General features: G+C 30.8%; 1 protein-coding gene across 2 annotated transcripts in view; it reads left to right on the forward strand.

The window, feature by feature from the left end:
• Positions 1–22838, forward strand: part of LOC148948564 (aminopeptidase N-like) — a 142352-nt gene that overhangs the window by 102974 nt on the left and 16540 nt on the right. For both annotated transcript variants that reach the window (XM_089094464.1, XM_089094463.1), the window contains exons 14-15: positions 1976–2169; positions 6559–6726. In XM_089094464.1, coding sequence (XP_088950590.1) covers positions 1976–2169; positions 6559–6726 — 362 coding nt within the window. The remainder of the gene's footprint in view (positions 1–1975; positions 2170–6558; positions 6727–22838) is intronic.

Here is a 22838-nt window from a genome sequence, read left to right on the forward strand (position 1 = left end):
TTTGCTGACGACATGGCTTTAGTGATTGTAGCAAAGTCACTGCAAGAGTTCTTGTTCAAGGCTAATAAGGCGCTTGATGGCCTACATAAATTTGTTTGTGCTAACCTACTTAGACCCAAAACATCAAAAATTAACTTCATGATGTGTACGAAGACTAGTTCTGCTCCCACTATCCCTGGTGTGATAACTTACAATGACGTACTGCTCTCACAGTTCGAAGAGATCCGATATTTGCGATTTACCTTCGATCGAAACTTGAGTTGTAGAAAACAATGCGACATCATAGCATGCAAGCTGGCGCAAGGCCTTGGAATTCTGAACCGTTTTCAAAATTTTTTACCATTGAAAATTCTGCTTTTATTGTATTTTTCCATAATAGCGCCTTATATAAATTATGGTTGTTTGATTTGGGCGAGTAATTTTAGTTGCAATTTTAGAAGAGTTCAAGTTCCGCAGAATAAGGCTATAAGGTTGATTGGAAGGTATGATCGTGGTATTGATAGCACTAAATCACTTTTTAGAAAGTTTAAAATTTTAAAGGTTGGTGAAATAAGGGATTATCAAATTGGAGTTTTTGTATTTCGGTGTCTGAATGGTTTTGCACCGGATTTTTTTATGAATATTTTTAAGCCTAATTCGTTTTATCCCGATGATTCGACTAGGAGTGCGGATAGTCTTGCATCTGAGCCACGGAACACAACGAGAGCGAGTCAAGTGACCAGACACATGGGCCCGTCAGTTTGGAATTCGTTCCCAGATTCAGTTCGTCAAGCTGAAAGTGTGCCGCAACTTAAAACCCTTATTACATATCATTTCTTTTCAGAAATTTGGTAGTGTTAAAGGTTCGAGAGAAGGCTTTTTTTTTCTTTTCTTTTTTTTTTCTTTTTTTTTTTTTAGATATTTTTTTTTTATATATTTTGTGCCATTATATATTTATCATTATTTTCAGTTATTATTATTGTTTTCCCCTTTTTTCATTTTAATTGGTTTGATGACTTGGCATGCATGATATCCAACCGGTCGCTTTTTAAAGCATCTCGTTGGTTTAGTGCGACATTTTTTCACAATGAGTTTTTTTTTTTTTAATAAAAATTTATGAACCTGAACCTGAAAATGAGCCCTTTTTCAAGTTTCTACGACAAAGATTTCAATAAAAACTTATATGCCCCCAGGGCATAACTTATAACCCTTGCTCTGAAGACTGTGGGGGGGGGGGAGTGTCCTGCTCAAAGGTATGATTTCCCAAACTTTAACTGCGTGGAACAAAATGACTATCTCAAAATTTTGATTGGATGTGTTTGGGGAAATGGTGGACGTGGAAGGGGGGTTAGTTGCCTTCCAATTACTTTCGACTACTAAAAAGGATACAAGCCATTTAAATTTGTAACCGTATGAGCCCTTTTTGAAGTTTCTACGACTACATGTTATGTACAAACTTCAAACGCCCACAGGGTATAACTTACAACTCTCATCCTGAGGATAGTGAGGGGATTGTCATCCTCAAAGACCTAATTTCCAGAATTTAAGACTACGTTGAACAAAATGGCTATCTCAAAATTTTGATTGGATGTGTTTGGGGGAATGATGGGCATAGGAGAGGGGGGGCTAGTTGCCCTCCAATCACTTTCAAATATTAAAAAGGGTACTAGCCCTTTGAATTTCCAATCGAATGAGCTCTGTTCGAAGTTTCTACGACAACTCCTTCGATACGAAGTGCCAGGATAGAGAAAAAAAAAACTAAAAACACATTGTGCCCACATCGTTCTTTACTTAGGCAGCGCTAGCGCGCTGCCTATGATAGTAAATAAGGATTTAAACCAAAAATATTGCCAAGTAATTATAAAACACACAGATAAGTACCAGTGGATGGTGAGTTAAAGTCTCGACGGGTGTTAAGAAAATGTTTGTTTTAAACCCCCAATATATATTTTGTTTTTCTTACTTCCATTTTATAAAAAGTGCTTTTCTGTTTCAGAACCATATTCAAAACTTGACTTTACATTTGTATGAATTGTATACCTTCAATGAAACTGCTACGGATAAACATTTGGATTTGTTTTTAAGAACGATTGCTGTTAGAATTGCATGTGGAACTGGTTTCACTCCATGCGTAGAAAAAGCAAAGGAAAATTTTATTAACTGGAGTGCTGAGCCCGATAACGCAGAATTGTAAGTCTAAGTAATGTTTTAAAATTAAGGCCCTGATTATTTTTAGGATTCAGTTGTTTGTACTTTTTCGACTGACTAGCACGAAGCAAATCTTGATGGAGATGTATAGAATTAGATCAATGACTTACGTAAAAAAATCACTGTTTCTCTCAAATTCTGTTTATGCACAAGTTATATATATATATATATATATATATATATATATATATATATATATATATATATTCATATATATATATATTCATATATATTCTCTCAAATTCTGTTTATGCACAAGTTATATATATATATATATATATATATATATATATATATATATATATATATATATATATATATATATATATATATATATATATATATATATATATATATATATATATATATATGTGTGTGTGTGTGTGTGTGTATATATATATATTGCATTTCTCGCCACTAGACGCTTTAGGAAGCCACAGTGCGCATCTAGTATAGAGCTAATAATAATTTTTCTCAGATTATCGTTAAGATTTACTACTACTACTAACAACAACTCACCAAAGCACCAAACAACCTGTAGTCAACAACAGCTACGCACGCTCCCCCTCCATCCCAATAAATTCAAAGCCTCCCTTTTTACACCCTCCCAGGAAGTTCCCATTTCCTTTAAATCTTTCTTTATGACGTCCTCCCAACCCAGACGAGGACGACCTGCTTTCCGTTTAGCCCTATACAGTTTGGCAAAAAGCAGAATCTTTGGGATTCCGTCCACCCTTCATCTACCAAGTGTATCCGAGGCATCTCAATTTTTCTCTCATTATAGCCCTAGAAAGCAGGATTGAACCAAACTTTTCGTACAACCTGCTGTTAGAAATTCGGTCAGTCAGTCGGGTACCCAGAACAATCCGTTGGTGATTTCAGTGGAAAACATCTAGAAAATCTTCATCTGCTTTCTGGAGCGCCCATGCTTCAGAGCCATATTTGACCCCTGTCATCACTGTAGCTTCCAATATTCTAATCTTAGTTTGTGGACTTATCTTCCCATTTTTCCAATTTTTTTTTTTAGCTGTAAAAAACACCCTGAGCCTTGGCTATTCTACTTTTAACATCTTTACTGCTCCCACCATCTTTACTAATAATACTACCAAGGTATGTGAAGCTGCTCCTGATCAATCTTTTCTTTACCCAACGTCACCTTTTCATATTCACTTACTCCTTGGCTTAGTGAGTTAGTCTTCTTAACATTGATTTTCAAACTTATTCTTGCACCTTGAACTTGCAAAGCCTCTAAAAGTTCATTCATTCTGCTTCCGTCTAGGATGCTCAAATCATCAGCATAATCTAAGTCCAGGAGAGTTTTTCCTCCCCCATTTGATTCCGTGGTCTCCCATTGCTTTTCCTGTACTCCTTAAGACGAAGTCCATCAAAATAATCCATATAAAGGTGGATAGAACACAACCCTGCTTAACTCCTGATTTAATACGAAACCAGCTGCTAACCTCATTTCCTACCTTAACCAAAGCAGTGTCATTCTCGTACATAGCACTAATCATTTTAATGTATTTGTCTGGTATAATCTATAAAACTGGAAACCAAAGGTGTTTGACAACTCAGGCACTTCTCAATTATTAACCTAAGAGTGAAAATTTGGTGGACACATCCTCTGCCTTTCCTAAAACCACACTGTTTTTCTCCCATACCTTTGTATACAGCATCTCTCAGTCTAAAAAGTATAATATTACTAAGTAATTTGCGACCTACAGAGACCAGACTAATACCTCGATAATTACTACACTCACGCTTATCACCTTTCTTATACAGTGGTTCAATTAAGGTTTTCCTAATTTCGTTGGGTACTTCCACCTTTTCAAGAATCATATTCATAATCTTCATTAACGTATTTCTAACCTCAGAGCCACCATATTTAAGAAACACATTTAGCACACTATCAGCACTTGAAACCTTATTATTTTTTAATCATTTTATTACTGTCACTAATTCTTCCTCACAAAGCAAATCTTCCTTCACATCCAAGGCATCACAAACTTTTTCATTTTCATCGATCTTTTCCTGCAGCTCTATCTTGGTTTAGCACATTCAGAAAATGTTCTGTTCATCTCTCTTTAACTCTTTCCTTATCACTAATTGTGGACCGGTTTCTATCTTTAACTGGGACAAGTCCGGATTGGCTACTCCCTCTCAATTTATTAAAATGCCCGCACAGTATTTTTCTATTGTGCCATTTGTGCCGTCTAGACGCAATGGCAGATCCTCAGCAACTTTATCCATGACCTCCATTTCACACCTCCTTAGTACCTATTTTAATGCTTTCTCCACTTTTATTACATTCCTTTTGTTTTCATATGATCTATCACTCTGATAATTCTTGTACAAGCTCCTTCTCCTCTCTATTAAACCAATTTTAAACTCTCCACTTTAGTATTCAACTGTTCCTGGAAAATTTCTCTCAAAATCTCATCCTGGAGTCTACCAAAATCAATTAAAATCAAAATCTCAATACCCATGAAATCTCTCGTCAAACACAAGGTCGAGTTCATCTTCAGAAGCTGTCTTTCAAGAAACGTAAACAACATCTTGATTAGTTGTGTATAATATTGTACGTGGAATATTACTGATTAACTTCAAATTCTTCAGAGGAGGTTTGTTAGGCCCCTGGCCCTATTCAGATAAATGTACTTTTCATAACTTTAACACCATTCTCATTAAATATTTTTTTTGTCCCTTCTTTTAGCTCCCTTTATTATTTTTGGTTTTTGGCTAACATTTACGACAAGTCTTAGAAGAATTCGCTAATTATCTAGCGGCTGTAAATTCCGACTAGATAGTGACTCTTCCAGTCAAATCAGATGGATGAAAAGCCATTTAGCTAGACAAGGATGACCTTAAATCAAAATCTACTGATTCTTAACTATATCTGAAAATATGATACGTAATTAAAGAAATACGGAATTAAAGACCTTGGATTAGTGGCGGCCAATGGTCATGATCCTCGAAGAGAACAAACCCCCAGCAGCGTGTATTGTGTCTTTTTTTATTTTTTGAAGTTAGTTCATTCTGACATTTATTGAGTTAATAGTGTTTTTTGCTTTTTTCAAATGCCTGTAATTTAATATTCTTGCCTTTGCTATAGGGGTGGTATAGGAAGTAATCTCAATGCTAGTGAGGCGCCATCTACAAAAAAGATCTGATTATAAACAAGAGTATCGTTTGATGATACTCGAAGGCTTTCTCCTCCACTCTAACCCTTGAGCGCAGGGATCAGAAGTGGCGTGAAAATACAATCGTTCAAGGAAGATTCCTAATTGAATCGAATTTATTAAAAAAGAACATAAAATATGTAAGTGTTTAACAAAATCCAAAGTATTGTACAAGGAAGGGTTTAAGTAAGGAACAGTTAGTATCCTGTATAAGAATCCTTGTTTTATTATATAGTTTTGAAAGTGGCCTCAGTGACGAGGGAAAACTTGATATCTGAATAATAGAACAGTATGAAACATAAGGCTGAACTAGGCTGTAGAATAGGAATCTAAAGATTGACCCTGGAAAAATTTGTTGAAGTCTTTTAAGAATTCCTAGGCTTCTGGAGACTTTCTTTTTAATGAGATCAATGTGATGCTTGAAGGAAAGATATGAAAAAGGATAGAGGTTTTATCCCCCTAGAGTCGATTTGGTCGGTTAATGTTGTATTATAGGCTGATTTCGACGTTGCTATTTTTAATTCATTTGAATTTCGTTTCAATTTTATTTTATTTATTTTTCTGTCTATAATTTTAAATTATAAGGAAGGAGCTTGAATGACGAGAAATGAGAAACATTTTGAGGGAAACATTCTCAGACCTGAATTTTCTCAGTAACTTGAGACTGGACTGTTGTATTACCCAATTGCCAAACCCTTTGACTTTAAAAATTCTTTGTATTACTTATCTTAGGCATGATGTGTGGAAAATTCACTAAATTAATTCCATTCTTCTAAAAACTTTTTTTTAGTTATTTTTGGATTTGGCAATAACGAACAGAAAAACGACGAACGTCTTTGATGAACGTTTGAAAATAATCAGAAATAAAATAAATAGAATTTTTTAAATTGGAAATGACGAGAATTTTCCAGACAGAATTGTCCGAAAAACAAATTTCCGGGCTGCGCAATGGCGCTGCCTATAATTACAAAATTATATATGATAAGAATATATAATATATTCGGAATATAATGAATAATGGTATATTTTCAAAAATGATGTCTCCGTAATCAAATAATAAACGTACCCTTGTTTTATTAATATATTCACAAGTCTATTAGGTTGACGTTGAACGAAAATAATATTTGTAGCTTTCAAGAAAAAATTTATGTAAAAAACTTTAAAACCAGATTAAAAAAGAAATTATTTCTAGGATTTCCCCAAATTTGAAGCCTACTATAACTTGTACTGCAATGCGAGAGGGAAACGTCAATGAATTTGATTTCCTAGTTCAGCGCTACAACTCAACTAATGTGGCTGCAGAAAAAGATCAACTCTTATCAGCCATGATGTGTACAGACGATATTATTCTGCTTAGAAGGTAATGAAAGATCAAAGATAAGTAAAAGCACTTGCTATCACTAAATAATAGAAAATACCTTTTTTTTAGCTGAACTGATTTGTATAAAATAACCCACAAGTCTGGAGAGCTTAGAGATAAATAAATTCCCATAAAATATCTGAATTTGGACGCGGGAAAATGTCTGATCCTGCTGCAAGTATAAGCAAATGAAAAACTATAAAATAAACAATCACGAAGAGAAGACAACAAACCACATTATAAAAGGCGAACAGAACCCCTTTAACTCTCAACTGTTTATTCATCCATTTAAAAGAGAGATATCCTCTTTTTCATTATACGTGTTCCAAGAAAAAAAAAATCTTCTTTCGTATCATTACAAAAAGCTAGACATTAAACGACATTTATTTATTCAGAAACAACTTCTTTAATCTATCTTGGTTGCTCCTTGAAAGGCAACCTAATACAGAAAAACCCTAGCCCATAGTAATCAAAAATCTAAAAACGCGTTTCGAAAAAAAAATTGTTGAGGTTGGAAGATTCACCATTTGATCCTGATTCAGAAATGGCAACTATAATTTTAATTAATCTTAATGATAAAAGTTCGTTTCAAAAATAAATTACTGGGAATTTTAAAAAATAGCCTGAAACCCCATGACAATTTTGTCAGATCGAAATAAAAACTGAACTATTATAACCACCGCAGTCAAAAATCCCAAGAGAAATCACTTTTTCACATGGGAAAGTTCTTTTCTTTTAGTTTTTAATTAAAAAAAAAACTTTTCGAAAAATAAATTTTTAAAAGAAAAGTAAAGGCCATTTTAAACTTAAGCTCAGCAGATACAAATACCTGTAAAAATTCAACTTTAGAAATAATTAGTAAATCAAACTGAATATTTGATGTATAATGATATTAATTTTTGAAGGCTCATCAGTTCAAAATTTTACTATAATTTTAATATTTATTTTCAATATTAAGTACAAAAGAAAATATTTGTTATAAAATTGTTTTCAGTAAAGTACTAATGACGCAGTAAGTTTAAGACTTATACAGTGAGAGAAGGAGGCAATACCCAGACACTTGTTTGTAGTGATATTTCTTCGTTTCAAGCTTGATTTGCATATTCAATTTAAGTTTCACTCGTTTTAAGATTTATTTACATTAATATCTATTGTATGTTTGTTTGCATTGATTGTTTATTTAATTTCTGTTCGTTTTAAGTTTCATTTATGCTTCAATAGCAAAATATTTTTTTTCTTTTTAAGCTTGATTTTTATGTTCAATCAAAGCATTACTCGCTTTAAGACCTATTTATTCATTTATATTATTACTTGTTGTATGTTTTTGCTATGATTGTTTATTTAATTTCTGTTCGTTTTGGGTTTCATTTATTCTTTCATAGTAATTTCTAGTCGTTTTGAGTTTGAACGTTTTGGGAGTTTTCTTTTAGTTATTAATAAAAAAATCTTTCCGAAAAATAAGTTTTTCAAAGAAAAGTAAAGGCCGTTTTAAACTGAAGCTCAGCAGATACAAATACCTGTAAAAATTCAATTTTAGAAAGAATTAATAAATTAAACTGAATATTTGATGTGTAATGATATTAATTTCTGAAAGCTCATCATTTCAAAATTTTACTATAACTTTAATATTTATTTTCAATATAAAAGTACAAAAGAAAATATTTGTTATAAAATTGGTTTTCAGTAAAGAGCCAATGACGCAGTAGGTTTAGACTTTTACAGTGAGAGAAGGAGGCGACAACCAAATTCTTGTTTGTAGTGATTTTTGTTCGTTTCAAGCTTGATTTGCATATTCAATTTAAGTTTCACTCGTTTTAAGATTTATTTATTCATTTATATTAATATCTATTGTATGTTTGTTTGCATTGATTGTTTATTTAATTTTTGTTCGTTTTAAGTTTCATTTATGCTTCAATAGCAAAATATTTTTTTTTCGTTTCAAGCTTGATTTTAATATTCAATCTAAGCATTACTCGCTTAAGTTCTATTTATTCATTTATATTATTACTGGTTGTATGTTTTTTTCTATGATTGTTGATTTAATTTCTGTTTGTTTTGGGTTTCATTTATTCTTTAATAGTAATTTCTGATCGTTAAGATATCTACTGAGCTTAAGTTTAAAACGGCCTTTACTTTTCTTTGAAAAACTTGTTTTTCGAAAAGTTTTGTTTAATTATTTTTTTTTCGTTTTTGCTAGCAAAAAGTTTCAAGTTTTTAAAAATTCCTTACTTCATAATCAAACTTAAAAAAAACAAATTGTCATCAAAGTATCAAAACAGTAGAGATGGGGGTGCTACTCGTGTCAGTACACCATATATGGGCATAGAACCACGTGGTTAATGGTTTTTGTCAGTGAGAATGAAAAAACAGGAATTTTGTCACATTTATGTCTGTTTTCATGGATGGTTATGTGTGTTGGTCGATTTATTTGATATTGTTCATGGATGTATTATGGATTTTGTCAGTGAGAATTAGAAAAACAGGAACTTTGTCACATTTATGGATGTTTTTATGGTTTTTGTCAGTGAGAATTTGAAAAAACAGGAACTTTGTCACATTTATGTCTGTTTTCTTGGATGTTTTATGGATTTTGTCAGTGAGAATTTGAAAAACAGGAAAATTTGTCACTTTCATGGATTATTGAGTCATTAACCAAATCGTTTTCGGGCAAAGTTAATGACACTTCCTTCATGTTGTTGTTCGAGGCAAAGTTAATGACACTTCCTTCCTGTTGTTGTTCGAGGCAAATGTTATGAGTTTCCGGACACTTCCTTCCCGTTGTGGTTTGAGCTAGATGTTATGAGTGTCCGGAGAAAAGTTAGATCACGCTTATCCAATATTTGTTGTTGTTGTCCTAGGCAAATGACATGAGTTTTCGTGACAAAGTTAGATATCCTGTTTCAAATATTAGTTGTTGTTGCTTGATGCAAATGTTATGAGTTTCCGGGAAACAGTTAGACAGAGTGTTTCCATTATTTGTTGTTGTTGTTCGAGTCAAATGTTATGAGTGTCAGGGAAAAATTTAGATCGAGTGTTTCCATTATATGTTGTTGTTGTTCTAGTAAGATGTTATGAGTTATCGGAAAAAAGTTAGATCGCGTGTTTCCACTAGTTGTTTTTGTTTTAGAGAAAAATTTCATGGTCAATGTTGTTATTGTTTTGAGCCAGCTCCCAGCGACAGTCAAGGGGAACCACGTGGTTAATGGGGTCAATGGTCTCTTTCTCCAGGTGTGTTTTCGGCACGCTCTCAGCGAATGTTATGATCCGAGTATTTGTTGTTGTTGTTGTTTCTGGCACGCTCTCAGCGAATGTTATGATCCAGAAATAGGAAATAGATTGTTTCCGGGCAAAGTTAATTAATGTCTGACAGATGACGTCAAGTTAATTAATGTCCATAGATTTTAACCAGAATTATTTCTGAGGCAAAGTTTAGATCACGCATGACAGATGATGTCATGATTGATTGAATTGTCTCCGGCGCGAAGTTTATTAATGTCTGGAGTTCTTCCAGAAGAACTGTCTCTGAGCGAATGTTTAGATCTGACCACGGGAATCAGGTTTCCAAATAATGTGAAATGCACCAGCACAGAGATGCCAAGCAAGAGGATCTCACTAAAATTAAGTTTAGGGATAATTTTGGTGAAACCGTTTTAGCCATGTTATGGACTTATTTCGGCGAAACAGTTAGAGACATTTTAAAATATGATTTTTGAAGAGATTTTAGAAGAGAATTTGAGGGTGAGACTCTGTGGTCGTTATAATACACTAGTTTAGTTTGAAAAGGATTGTGAGGTGCTCTACCCCAACCACACTGGGTTCCAATCCCCCTACCCCCACCCCGAAGGAATCCCGCGGACGCAAAGGTCTCCCAAGCTCCCAAAGGGCACCCAGACCCCCAAAGGCCCCCCAGACCCCCAAAGGCCCTCTCCGGGCCCCCAAAGGCCCATCGAGCTCCCAAAAGACCACCGGGGTCCCAAAGGCCTTCACCCGGTCCCCAAATGTCCCCCCGGCTCCCCACTGGCCCCCCGGACCCCCCACGGCCCCCCCCCGGTCCCCCAAGGTCCCCCAGGCTCCCAAAGGGCCCCGGACCCACAAAGGCCCCCCCCGATCCCCAAAGGTCCACCGGGCTCCCAAAGGACCATTCGGTCGTCAAGGGCCTCCAGACTCACAAAGGCTCTCCCCGGGCTCCCAAAGGACCACCCAGGCCTGGGTTTAGTTTTAGTTAAAAGTATAGAGTGTTTTAGCTTAGAGTCATAACTTAGAGGTTTTGTTGAAGCTCTAGTTTAGTTTAATGTTAGTTAAGAGTTTGATGTTTTACCTTTGAGTTTCAGTTAGAGTTTTAGTTTGGTTTAGTTTTAGTTAAGAGTTTGTAGCTTTAGCTTAGAGTCTTAGCTCAGTGTTTAAGTTATAGTTATTGTTTAGTTTATTTTTAGTTAAGATTTTATATTTTTACCTTAGAGTCTTAGATTAGAGTTTTCGTTACAGTGGAATTTTAGTTTAGTTACAGTTAAGAATTTAGAGTTTTATCTTAGAGTCAGACCCTAGAGTTTTACTTAAAGTTATAGTTTGGCTAAGTTTTAGTTAAGAGTTTTGAGTTTTAGCTTAGAGTCTTAGCTTAGAATTTTTTTTTTATAGTTCTAGTTTAGTTTAATTTTAGATAAGAGTTTGATGTTTTACCTGTCAGTCTCAGTTAGAGTTCTAGTATAGTTTAGTTTCAGTTAAGAATTTAGAGTTTTTAGCTTAGAGTTTTTGCTGAATTTCTATTTTAGTTTAGTTTTATTTAAGAGTTTAGAGTTTTAGATTAGAGTCTTAGCTTAGATTTTTTGTTAGAGTTCTAGTTTAGTTTAGTTTTAGTTAAGAGTTTGATGTTTTACCTTTGAGTTTCAGTTAGAGTTCTAGTTTAGTTTAGTTTTAGTTAAGAATTTAGAGTTTTTAGATTAGAGTCTTATCTTAGACTTTTTGTTGAAGTTGTAGTTTAGTTTAGTTTTAGTTAATAGTTTAGTGTTTTATCTTAGAGTCTTATCTTATAGTTTTTGTTAGAGTTATAGTTTAGTTTTATTTTATTTTAGAGTTTAGAGTTTTAGCTTAGTCCTAACTTAGAGTTTTTTCGTTAGAGTTCTAGTTTAGTTTAATTTTAGTTAAGAGTTTGTTTTTTTTACCTTTGAGTTTCAGTTAGAGTTTTAGTTTAGTTTTAGTTAAGAGTTTGATGTTTTACCTTAGAGTCTTAGCTTAGTGTTTTAATTTGAGTTCTAGTTTAGTTTTAGTTAAGATTTTAGAATTTTATCTTTGAGTTTGTTTGTTAGAGTTATAGTTTAGTTCAATTTTTGCTATAAGTTGATTTTGTACCTATGAATTTAAGCTATAGTTATAGTTTAGTTTTAGTTAAAAGTTTGAAGTTTTATATTAATTTCTTAGCTTAGACTTTTTAGTTAAAGCTCCAGTTTAGTTTAGTTTTAGTTAAGAGTCTAGAATTTTAGCTTAGAGTCTTAGCTTAGAGTTTTTTAGAGTTCTAGTTTATTTAATTTTAGTTAAGAGTTTAGAGTTTTTGTTCAAGTTTTAGTTTATTTTAGTTTTAGTTAATAGTTTAGAGTTTTAGCTTAGAGTTTTTGTTAGAGTTGAAGTTTAATTTATTAATAGTTAAGAGTTTAGAGTTTTAGCATAGAGTCTTAGCTTATATTTTTTTTTAGAGTTCTATTTTAGTTTACATGTAGTTAAGAGTTTAGAGTTTTATCTTAGAGACTTAGCTTAGGGTTTTAGTTTAGTTTAGTTTTATTTAAGATTTTAGATTTTTAGCTTAGAGTCTTAGCAGAGAGTTTTTGTTAGAGTTCTAGTTTAGTTTAGTTTTAGTTAAGAGTTTATAGTTTTATCATAGAGTCTTATCTCAGAGTTCTTGTTAGAGTTCTAGTTTAGTTTTAGTTAAGAGTATAGAATTTTAACTTTGAGTCTTAGCTTAGAGTTTTATGTTAGAGTTCTAGTTTTTTTTGTTTTAGTTAAGAGCTTAGAGTTTATAGCTGAGAGTCATAGCATAGAGTTTTTGTTGAAGTTCTAGTTTAGTTTTAGTTAATAGTTTAGAGTTTTAACTTATAGCTTTAGATTAGTGTTTTTTTTAGAATTATATTTTAATCTATAAATGGTTAATAGTTTATAGTTTCATCATGGAGTCTTAGTTAAGATTTTTTGTTAGAGGTATATTTTAGTTTAAGCACATTTAAGAGTTTGGAGTTTCAAAATATAGACATATCTTATAAATACATTTAAGTTTATTTTCAGTTGGGAATCTAGAGTGTTTTATAATAGAGTCTTAGTTTAGTGTTTTTGTTAGATTTCTAGTTTAGTTTAGTTTTATTTAATAGTTTTGTTTTTTAAATTAGAGTTTTTGTTGAAGTTATAGTCTAGTTTAGTTTTAGATAAGAGTTTAGAATTTTAGCTTAGAGTCTTAGCTTAGAGTTTTCTGTTAGAGTTCTATTAAATTTTAGTTTTAGTTAATATTTTTTATTTTCTAGGTAAGACTTAAGGCTTAGAGTTTTCGCCTAAGCTCTAGTTTAGTTAAGTTTTACTTAAGAGTTTAGAGTTTCAGATTATAGTCTTAGATTAGAGTTTTTGTTAGAGTTCAAGTTTAGTTTAGTTATAGTTAAGAGCTTAGAGTCTTTAGCTTAGAGTCTTATCTTAGAGTTTTTGTTAGAGTTATAGTTTAGTTTAGATATAGCTAAGACTATGGAGTTTTACCATAGGGACTTAGCTTAGATTTTTTGTTAGAGTTGAATTTTATCTTAGTAATAGTTTAGAGTTTCTAGTTTAGTAATATAGACTTAGCTTAGAGTTTTTGTTATAGTTATAGTTAATCTTACATATAGTTATGATTTTGGAGTATTAACCTATAGAAATATCTTATAATTTTCGTTTAGTTTGTTAATAGTTAAGAGTTTAGAATTTTAGCTTAGAGTCTTAGCTTAGAGTTTTTGTTAGAGTTCTATTTTCGTTATAGTCAAAAGTTTTGTGTTTCACCATAGATTCTTAGCTTAGATTTTTATTTTAGTTTTAGTTCAGATTTTATAGTTTTAGCTTATAGTCATATCCGAGTGTTTTTGTTAGAGTTCTAGTATAGTTTAGTTTTATTTAAGAGTTTATAGTTTTATCCTGAAGTCTTATCTCAGAGTTTTTGTTATAGTTCTAGTTTAGTTTAGTTTTAGTTAAGAGTTTAGTGTTTTTAGCTTAAAGTCTTATTTTGTGTTTTTGTTGAAGTTATAGCTTAGTTTAGAGTTTTATCTTATACTTAGAGTGTTCATTAGGTTTATATTTTAGTTTATTTTTAGTTAAGATTTTAGAGTTTTAGATTAGAGTATTTGATTATATTTTTTATTAGATTTCTAGTTTAGATTATTTTTAGTTAAGAGTTTAGAGTTTTACCTTGGAGTCTTATCTTAGAGTTTTTGCTAAAGTTATATTTTTGTTTAGTTATAGTTAAGAATTTTGTGTTTTAACCTATAGAACTAGATTAGAGATTTAGGATATTTTAGTTTTACTTAAGAGTTTAGAGTTCTAGCTTAGGGTCTCAGATTAGAGTTTTTGTTAGAGTTCTAGTTTAGTTTAGTTTTAGTTAATACTTTAATGTTTTTAGCTTAGAGTCTTAGTTTAGAGTTTTTGTTTAAGTTTAGTTTAGTTTTAGTTTATATTCTTATATTATTATTAGAGTTTTAGTTAGATTTCTAGTTTAGTTTGGTTATATATGATTGTAGATTTTTAGCATATATTATTAGCTTAGATTTTTAGTTATAGTTCTATCTTTTTTTATTTTTATTTAATATTTTATAGTATTAAATTATAGTAATATATTGGATTTTTAGTTATATATTAAGTTTAGTTTAGTTAATTTTAAGAATTTTTAGTTTTAGCTTATAGTCATAGCCTTGAGTTTTACTTTATTTTATCGTTTAGCTAAGTTTTTGTTAATAGCTTCTAGTTTTAGATCAGTCTTAGCTTAGAGTTTTTTCTAAATTTCTAGTTTAGTTTAATTTTATCTAATAGTTTGTTGTTTAAACTTAGATCCATAGCTTAGAGTTTTTGTTAGATGTAGTGTATGCTTGAGTTATTTTAAAGTTGGTGTGAGTGGTTTTTATAGTTTCACGTAGTTTTCTAGTTTAGTAATCTTATATTTTTTAGAATTGAGCACTAAATCGTTGTTTTATCTTATAGTTGTTGCTAGTTGTCTCTTGGATTTTATGTTATTCTAGTATGTTTGTAATCTATAAAAGATTCTTAGCTCAGAGTTTTTGTTAGAGTTCTAGTTTATTTTAGTTTTAGTTAATAGTTTAGATCTTTAAAATTGATTTTCAATTATATTTTTAGTTTAGTTTAGTTCTAGATAATATTTGATAGTTTTTAGCTTATAATATTATATTATAGTTTTTTTTTTATTTCAATTATAGTTTAATTTTAGTTAAGAGTTCATAGTTTTAGCTTAGTTGTATATTTTATTTTGTTTTTATTTATTAGGTTATTGTCTTAGATTATAGTTTTTTGTTAGACTTCTAGTTTAGTTTATTCTTATTTAGTGTTTTTATTTTTTTACAATTTGTTTTAAATTATAGTTCTAGTTTTGATTTTTTTAATAGTTTGGTTGTTTTACATTATAGTTACATAGTTATATTCTATTTTTCGTTAATATTTTGTGGTTTCAAAATATTGTCCTATAGTCTAGTTTTTTTGTTATTATAATATTTTCTTTTAATTCTATTTAAGCTTTTGATTTTTTAAATCTTATTTTAACTAAGAGTTCTATTTTATTTTTAGTTAAGAGTTTGGTTTTTTACATTATAATCTTAGATTAGATTTTTTATTTAGAGTTATAGTTTAGTTTAGTTTTGGTTAAGAATTTAGAATTTCAGCTTAGAGTCTCAGCTTAGAGTTTTTTTTTAGAGTTCTAGTTTATTTTAGTTTTAGTTAAGAGTTTAGTTTTTACATTATAGTCTTAGCTTATAGTTTTTATTGAAGTTTTAATTTATTTTAGTTTTATTTTGTAGTTTAGAATTTTAGCTTAGAGTCTTTGCTTAGAGTTTTTTGTTAGAGTCTATGTGTGTTTTAGCAATATTTAATATTTATGTGTTTGAACGTAGACTCATAGATGGTAGTCTTTGTAAGATCTCTTGTTAGAGTTGAAGTTTAATTTATTAATAGTTAAGAGTTTAGAGTTTTAGCATAGAGTCTTAGCTTAGAGTTTTTGTTAGAGTTCTAGTTTAGTTTACATGTAGTTAAGAGTTTAGAGTTTTATCTTAGAGACCTAGCTTAGAGTTTAGTTTTGTTTAGTTTTTGTTAAGATTTTAGAGTTTTAGCTTAGAGTCTTAGTAGAGAGTTTTTGTTAGAGTTCTAGTTTAGTTTAGTTTTAGTTAAGAGCTTAGAGTTTTATCCTAGATTCTTATATCAGAGTTTTTGTTAGAGTTCTAGTTTAGTTTTAGTGAAGAGTTTAGAATTTTAGCTTATAGTCTTAGCTTAGAGTTTTATGTTAGAGTTCTAGTTTATTTTAGTTTTAGTTAATAGCTTAGAGTTTTTATCTGAGAGTCATAGCTTAGAGTTTTTGTTGAAGTTCTAGTTTAGTTTTAGTTAATAGTTTAGAGTTTTAACTTAGAGTCTTAGCTTAGAGTTTTTTTTAGAGTTGAAGTTTAGTTTAGTAATAGTTAAGAGTTTATAGTTTTAGCTTGGAGTGTTAGCTTAGAGTTTTTTTTAGAGTTCTAGTTTATTTTACATATAGTTAAGAGTTTTAAGTTTCACCTTAGAGACCTAGCTTATAATTACAGTTTAGTTTAGTTTTAGTTAAGAGTTTAGAGTTTTTTAGCTTAGAGTCTTAGTTTAGAGTTTTTGTTAGAGTTCTAGTTTAGTTTAGTTTTAGTTAAGAGTTTTGTGTTTTAACTTAGAGTTTTTGTTGAAGTTCTAGTCTAGTTTAGTTTTTGTTATGAGTTTGGAATTTTAGCTTAGAGTCTTAGCTTAGAGTTTTTTGTTAGAGTTCTAGTTTAATTTAGTTTTAGTTAATAGTTTAGAGTTTTTAGCTGAGAGTCATAGCATAGATTTTTTTTTGAATTTCTATTTTAGTTTAGTTTTACGTAATAGTTTAGAGTTTTAGCTTAGAGTCTTAGCTTAGATTTTTTGCTAGAGTTCAAGTTTATTTTAGTTTTAGTTAAGAGCTTAGAGTTTTTAGCTTAGAGTCTTAGCTTAGCGTTTTTGCTAGAGTTCTAGTTTAGTTTAGATATAGCTAAGACTTTGGAGTTTTACCCTAGGGACTTAGCTTAGAGTTTTTGTTAGAGTTGAAGTTTAGTTTAGTAATAGTTAAGAGTTTAGAGTTTAAGCATAGAGTCTTAGCTTAGAGTTTTTGTTAGAGTTCTTGTTTAGTTTACATATAGTTATGAGTTTGGAATATTACCTTAGAGTCATAGCTTAGAGTTTTAGTTAGAGTTTTAGTTTAGTAATAGTTAAGAGTTTAGAATTTTAGCTTAGAGTCTTAGCTTAGAGTTTTTTGTTAGAGTTCTAGTTTAGTTATAGTTAAGAGTTTGGTGTTTTACCATAGAGACTTAGCTTAAAGTTTTAGTTTAGTTTTAGTTAAGATTTTAGAGTTTTAGCTTAGAGTCTTAGCAGAGAGTTTTTGTTAGAGTTCTAGTTTAGTTTAGTTTTAGTTAAGAGTTTAGAGTTTTAGCCTGAAGTCTTATCTCAGAGTTTTTGTTAGAGTTCTAGTTTAGTTTAGTTTTAGTTAAGAGTTTAGTGTTTTAAGCTTAGAGTCTTAGTTTAAAGTTTTTTTTTGAAGTTCTAGTTTAGTTTATAGTTTTAGCTTAGACTTAGAGTTTTAATTAGAGTTATATTTTAGTTTAGTTTTAGTTAAGAGTTTAGAGTTTTAGCTTAGAGTCTTAGCTTAGATTTTTTGTTAGAGTTCTAGTTTAGTTTAGTTTTAGTTAAGAGTTTAGAGTTTTAGCTTGGAGTCTTAGCTTAGAGTTTTTGTTATAGTTCTATTTTATTTTAGTTATAGTTAAGAGTTTGGTGTTTTAACCTAGAGAATTATCTTAGAGTTTTAGTCTAGTTTAGTTTTACTTAAGAGTTTAGAGTTCTAGCTTAGGGTCTCAGCTTAGAGTTTTTGCTAGAGTTCTAGTTTAGTTTAGTTTTAGCTAAGACTTTAATGTTTTTAGCTTAGAGTCTTAGTTTAGAGTTTTTGTTCAAGTTTATTTTAGTTTTAGTTTAGAGTTTTAGCTTAGACTTAGAGTTTTAATTAGAGTTCTAGTTTAGTTTAGTTAGCTAAGAGTTTAGATTCTTAGCTTAAACTATTAGCTTAGAGTTAATGTTATATTTATATGTTTGATTAGTTTTATTTAATATTTTATAGTATTAAATTATAGTGATATATGTTATTTTTATTTATATTTTTAGTTTAGTTTAGTTAATTTTAAGAATTTATAGCTTTAGCTTAGAGTCATGGCTTAGAGTTTTACTTTAAGTTATAGTTTGGTTAAGTTTTAGTTAAGATTTTCGAGTTTTATCTGAGTCTTAGCTTAGAGTTTTTGCTAGAGTTCTAGTTTAGTTTAGTTTTAGTTAAGAGTTTAAAGTTTTACCTTAGAGTCCTAGCTTAGAGTTTTGTTAGAGTTCTAGTTTAGTTTAATTTTAGTTAAGAATTTGATATTTTACCTTTGAGTTTCAGTTAGAGTTCTAGTTTAGTTTACTTATAGTTAAGAGTTTAGAGTTTTACCTTGGAGTCTTAGCTTAGAGTTTTAGTTAGAGTTCAATTTTTGTTTAGTTCTAGTTAAGAGTTTAGAATTTTAGCTTAGAGTGTTAGCTCAGAGTTTTTGTTAGAGTTCTAGTTTATTTTAGTTTTAGTTAATAGTTTAGATTTTTAAATTTGAGTTTCAGTTAGAGTTCTAGTTTAGTTTAGTTTTAGTTAAGAGTTTAGAGTTTTTAGCTTAGAGTCTTAGCTTAGAGTTTTTGTTGAAGTTCTAGTTTAGTTTAATTTTATTTAATAGTTTAGAGTTTTTGTTAGATTTATAGTTTAGTTTAATTTTATTTAAGAGTTTAGAGTTTTAGCTTTGAGTTTTTTTTGTTAGAGTTCTAGTTTACTTTAATTTTAGTTAAGAGTTTTATTTTTTTACCCTTAAGTTTTAATTAGAGTTCTAGTTTAGTTTTAGTTAAGAGTTTGTTGTTTTACCTTAGAGTTTAAGTTATAGTTATAGTTTAGTTTTAGTTAGGAGTTTAGTGTTTTACCTTAGAGTCTTAGCTTAGAGTTTTTTTGTTAGGGTACTAGTTTAGTTTAATTTTAGTTAAAAGTTTGATTTTGTACCTCTGAGTTTCAGTTAGAGTTCTAGTTTAGTTTTAGTTAAGAGTTTGGAGTTTTACCTTAGAGTCTTAGCTTAGATTTTTTAGTTAGAGTTCTAGTTTAGTTTAGTTTTGGTTAAGAATTTAGAATTTCAGCTTAGAGTCTCAGCTTAGAGTTTTTTTAGAGTTCTAGTTTATTTTAGTTTTAGTTAAAAGTTTAGTTTTTAAATTAGTGTCTTAGATTAGAGTTTTTGTTGAAGTTTTAGTTTATTTTAGTTTTAGTTAATAGTTTAGAGTTTTAACTTAGAGTCTTAGCTTAGAGTTTTTGTTAGAGTTGAAGTTTAGTTTAGTAATAGTTAAGAGTTTGGTGTTTTACAGTAGAGTCATATATTAGAGTTTTAATTAGAGTTATAGTTTAGTTTAGTTTTAGGTGAGAGTTTATAATTTAAGCTTAGAGTCTTAGCTTAAATGTTTTGTTAGATTTCTATTTTAGTTTAGTTTTAGTCAAGAGTTTAGAGTTTTTAGCTTAGATTCATAGCTTAGAGTTTTTGTTTAATATATAGTTTAATTTAGTTTTAGTTAAGAGTTTATAGTTTTAGCTTAGATTCTTAGCTTAGAGTTTTTGTTAGAGTTTTAGTTTAGTTTAGTTTTAGTTAAGAGTTTAGAGTTTTAGCTTAGAGTGTTAGCTTGGAGTTATAGTTAGAGTTGAAGTTTAGTTTAGTTATAGTTAAGAATTTAGAGTTTTTAGCTTAGAGTCGTAGTTTAGAGTTTTTGTTATAGTTCTAGTTTAGTTTAGTTAAGAGTTTAGAGTTTTATCATAGAGTCATAGGTTAGAGTTTTTGTTGAAGTTGAAGTTTAGTTTAGTCATAGTTAAGAATTTAGAGTTTTTATCTTAGAGTCATAGCTTAGAGTTTTTGAAGTTCTAGTTTAGTTTAGTTAAGAGTTTAGAGTTTCACCTTAGCCTCTTAGCTTAGAGTTTTACTTAGAGTTGAAGTTTAGTTTAGTTACAGTTAAGGGTTTAGAGTTTTAGCTTGGAGTCTTAACTTAGTGTTTTAGTTAGAGTTCTAGCTTAGTTTAGTTTTAGTTAAGAGTTTAGAGTTTTACCTTAAATCCTTGCATTATTTTTTTATTTAGAGTTCTTGTTAAGTTTAGTTTTAGTTAAGAGTTTTGAGTTTTACCCTAAATTCTCAGATTAGAGTTTTAGTTAGGGTTGAAGTTTTCTTTAGTTTAGTTTTAGTTAAGAGTTTAGAATTTTATCTTAGAGTCTTAGCTCACAGTTTTTGTTAGAGTTATTGTTTAGTTTAGTTTTAGTTAAGAATTATAGCCTTAGCTTAGAATCTTAGCTTAGAGATTTAGTTAGAGTTGAAGTTTAGTCCAAACTAGCATAACCACAAAATTACACAATATTGCATAGAAATACCAAAACCATAGGTTAGGTTAGGCCAGGTTAGAAGTCTGGTTTCTCCACGTTTAAGTTAGGTTACATTAGGTTAGCTTATCATGAGCGCTCAGGATAAGCAAACCTAATCTAACCTAACTTAAACGTGGAGAACTAAGACTAAGCTAAAACTCTAAACTCTTAAATAAAATTAAACTAAACTAGAACTCTAACAAAAACTCTAAGCTAAGACTCTAAGCTAAAAACTCTAAATTCTTAACTAAAACTAAACTAAACTAGAACTCTAACTGAAACTCAAAGGTAAAACATCAAACTCTTAACTAAAACTAAACTAAACTATAATTCAAGATAAAACTCTCATATAAGACTCTAAGCTAAAAATCTAAACTCTTAACTAAAACTAAACTAAACTAGAGCTCCAACAAAAACACTAAGCTAAAAACTCTAAATTCTTAACTGGAAATAAACTATGTTAGAACTCTAAGTGAACGGTTTCGCCAAAATTATCCCTAAACGTAATTTCAGCGAGTTCCTCTTGTTTGGCATCTCTGCGCTGGCGCATTTCAAATTATTTGGAAACCTGATTCCCGCGCTAAGATCTAAACATTCGCTCAGAGACAGTTCTTCTGGAAGAAATCCAGACATTAATAAACTTCGAGCCGGAGACAATTCAATCAATCATGACATCATCTGTCATGTGTGATCTAAACTTTGCCTCGGAAATAATTCTGGTTGAAATCCATAGACATTAATTAACTTGACGTCATCTGTCAGACATTAATTAACTTTGCCCGGAAACAATCTATTTCCTATTTCTGGATCATAACATTCGCTGAGAGCGTGCCAGAAACAACAACAACAACAAATACTCGGATCATAACATTCGCTGAGAGCGTGCCAAAAACACACCTGGAGAAAGAGACCATTGACCCCAGTAACCACGTGGTTCCTCTTGACATTTGCTGGGAGCTTGCCCAAAACAAAAACAACATTGACCTTGACAATTGCCTCGGAAACAACAACAAATACTGGAAACGCGCGATCTAACTGTTTAACGGAAACTCATAACATTTGCATCGAACAACAACAACAAATACTGGAAACACGCGATCTAACTGTTTCCCAGAAACTCATAACATTTGCCTCGAACAACAACAACAAATACCGGAAACACGCGATCTAACTGTTTCCCGTAAACTCATAACATTTGCATCGAGCAACAACAACAAATACTGGAAACACGCGATCTAACTGTTTCCCGAAAACTCATAACATTTGGCTCGAACAACAACAACAAATATTGGATACACGCGATCTAACTGTTTCCCGGAAACTCATAACATTTGCCTCGAACAACAACAGGAAGGAAGTGTCATTAACTTTGCCTCGAACAACAACAGGAAGGAAGTGTCATTAACTTTGCCTCGAACAACAACAGGAAGGAAGTGTCATTAACTTTGCCCGGAAACGATTTGGTTAATGACTCAATAATCCATGAAAGTGACAAAATTCCTGTTTTTCAAATTCTCACTGACAAAATCCATTAAAACATCCAAGAAAACAGACATAAATGTGACAAAGTTCCTGTTTTTTCAAATTCTCACTGACAAAAACCATAAAAACATCCATAAATGTGACAAAATTCCTGTTTTTTCAAATTCTCACTGACAAAAACCATTAAACATCCATGAAAAACATCAAATAAATCGACCAACACACATAACCATCCATGAAAACAGACATAAATGTGACAAAATTCCTGTTTTTTCATTCTCACTGACAAAAACCATAAACCACGTGGTTCTATGCCCATATAGGGTGTACTGACACGAGTAGCACCCCCATCTCTACTCAAAACCGGTATCAAAGTAACACTATCAAAGTGAAAAAATGGGTTGTGTCAACCTCGGAGTTTTTATTATCTGATGTTTGAACTATTTTAAACAAAATGGCTATCCCAAAATTTTATCGGATGGGTTTGGGGAAAAAAGGGCGTGGGCGGCTAATTGCCCTTCGGTCTCTTTTGACTCTTAAAAAATGAACTAAAACGTTCAAGTTTCAATCAAATGAGCCCTCTCTGAAGTTTATACGAGCATCCCTTCTATAAGAACCATATATACCCCCAGAGAATAACTTACAACTTCTGTCCCTGAGCCCTGGGGGGTTGTATAGACCTTGGAGTTTTAATATCTGATGTTTGAACTATTTTTAACAAAATGGTCACCTCAAATTTTTATCGGATGGGTTTATCCATCCGATAAACCCAAAGACGTGGAGGGCCGGAGGGGCTAGTTTCCCTCTGACCTTTGTTTACTCTGAGAACATGAACTACAACTTTTAATTTCCATTCAAATAAACCCTCTCTGAAGTTCATAAAGGAGCGACCCGGCTCAATGGTAACCGAAACTCTAGAAAACGGTTTTTGATACCAATA

The sequence above is a fragment of the Artemia sp. Qi Xiang Cuo genome, chromosome 9 (assembly GCF_049724085.1).
Source record: "Artemia sp. Qi Xiang Cuo chromosome 9, ASM4972408v1, whole genome shotgun sequence".
NCBI classification, from domain to species: Eukaryota; Metazoa; Arthropoda; class Branchiopoda; order Anostraca; family Artemiidae; genus Artemia; species Artemia sp. Qi Xiang Cuo.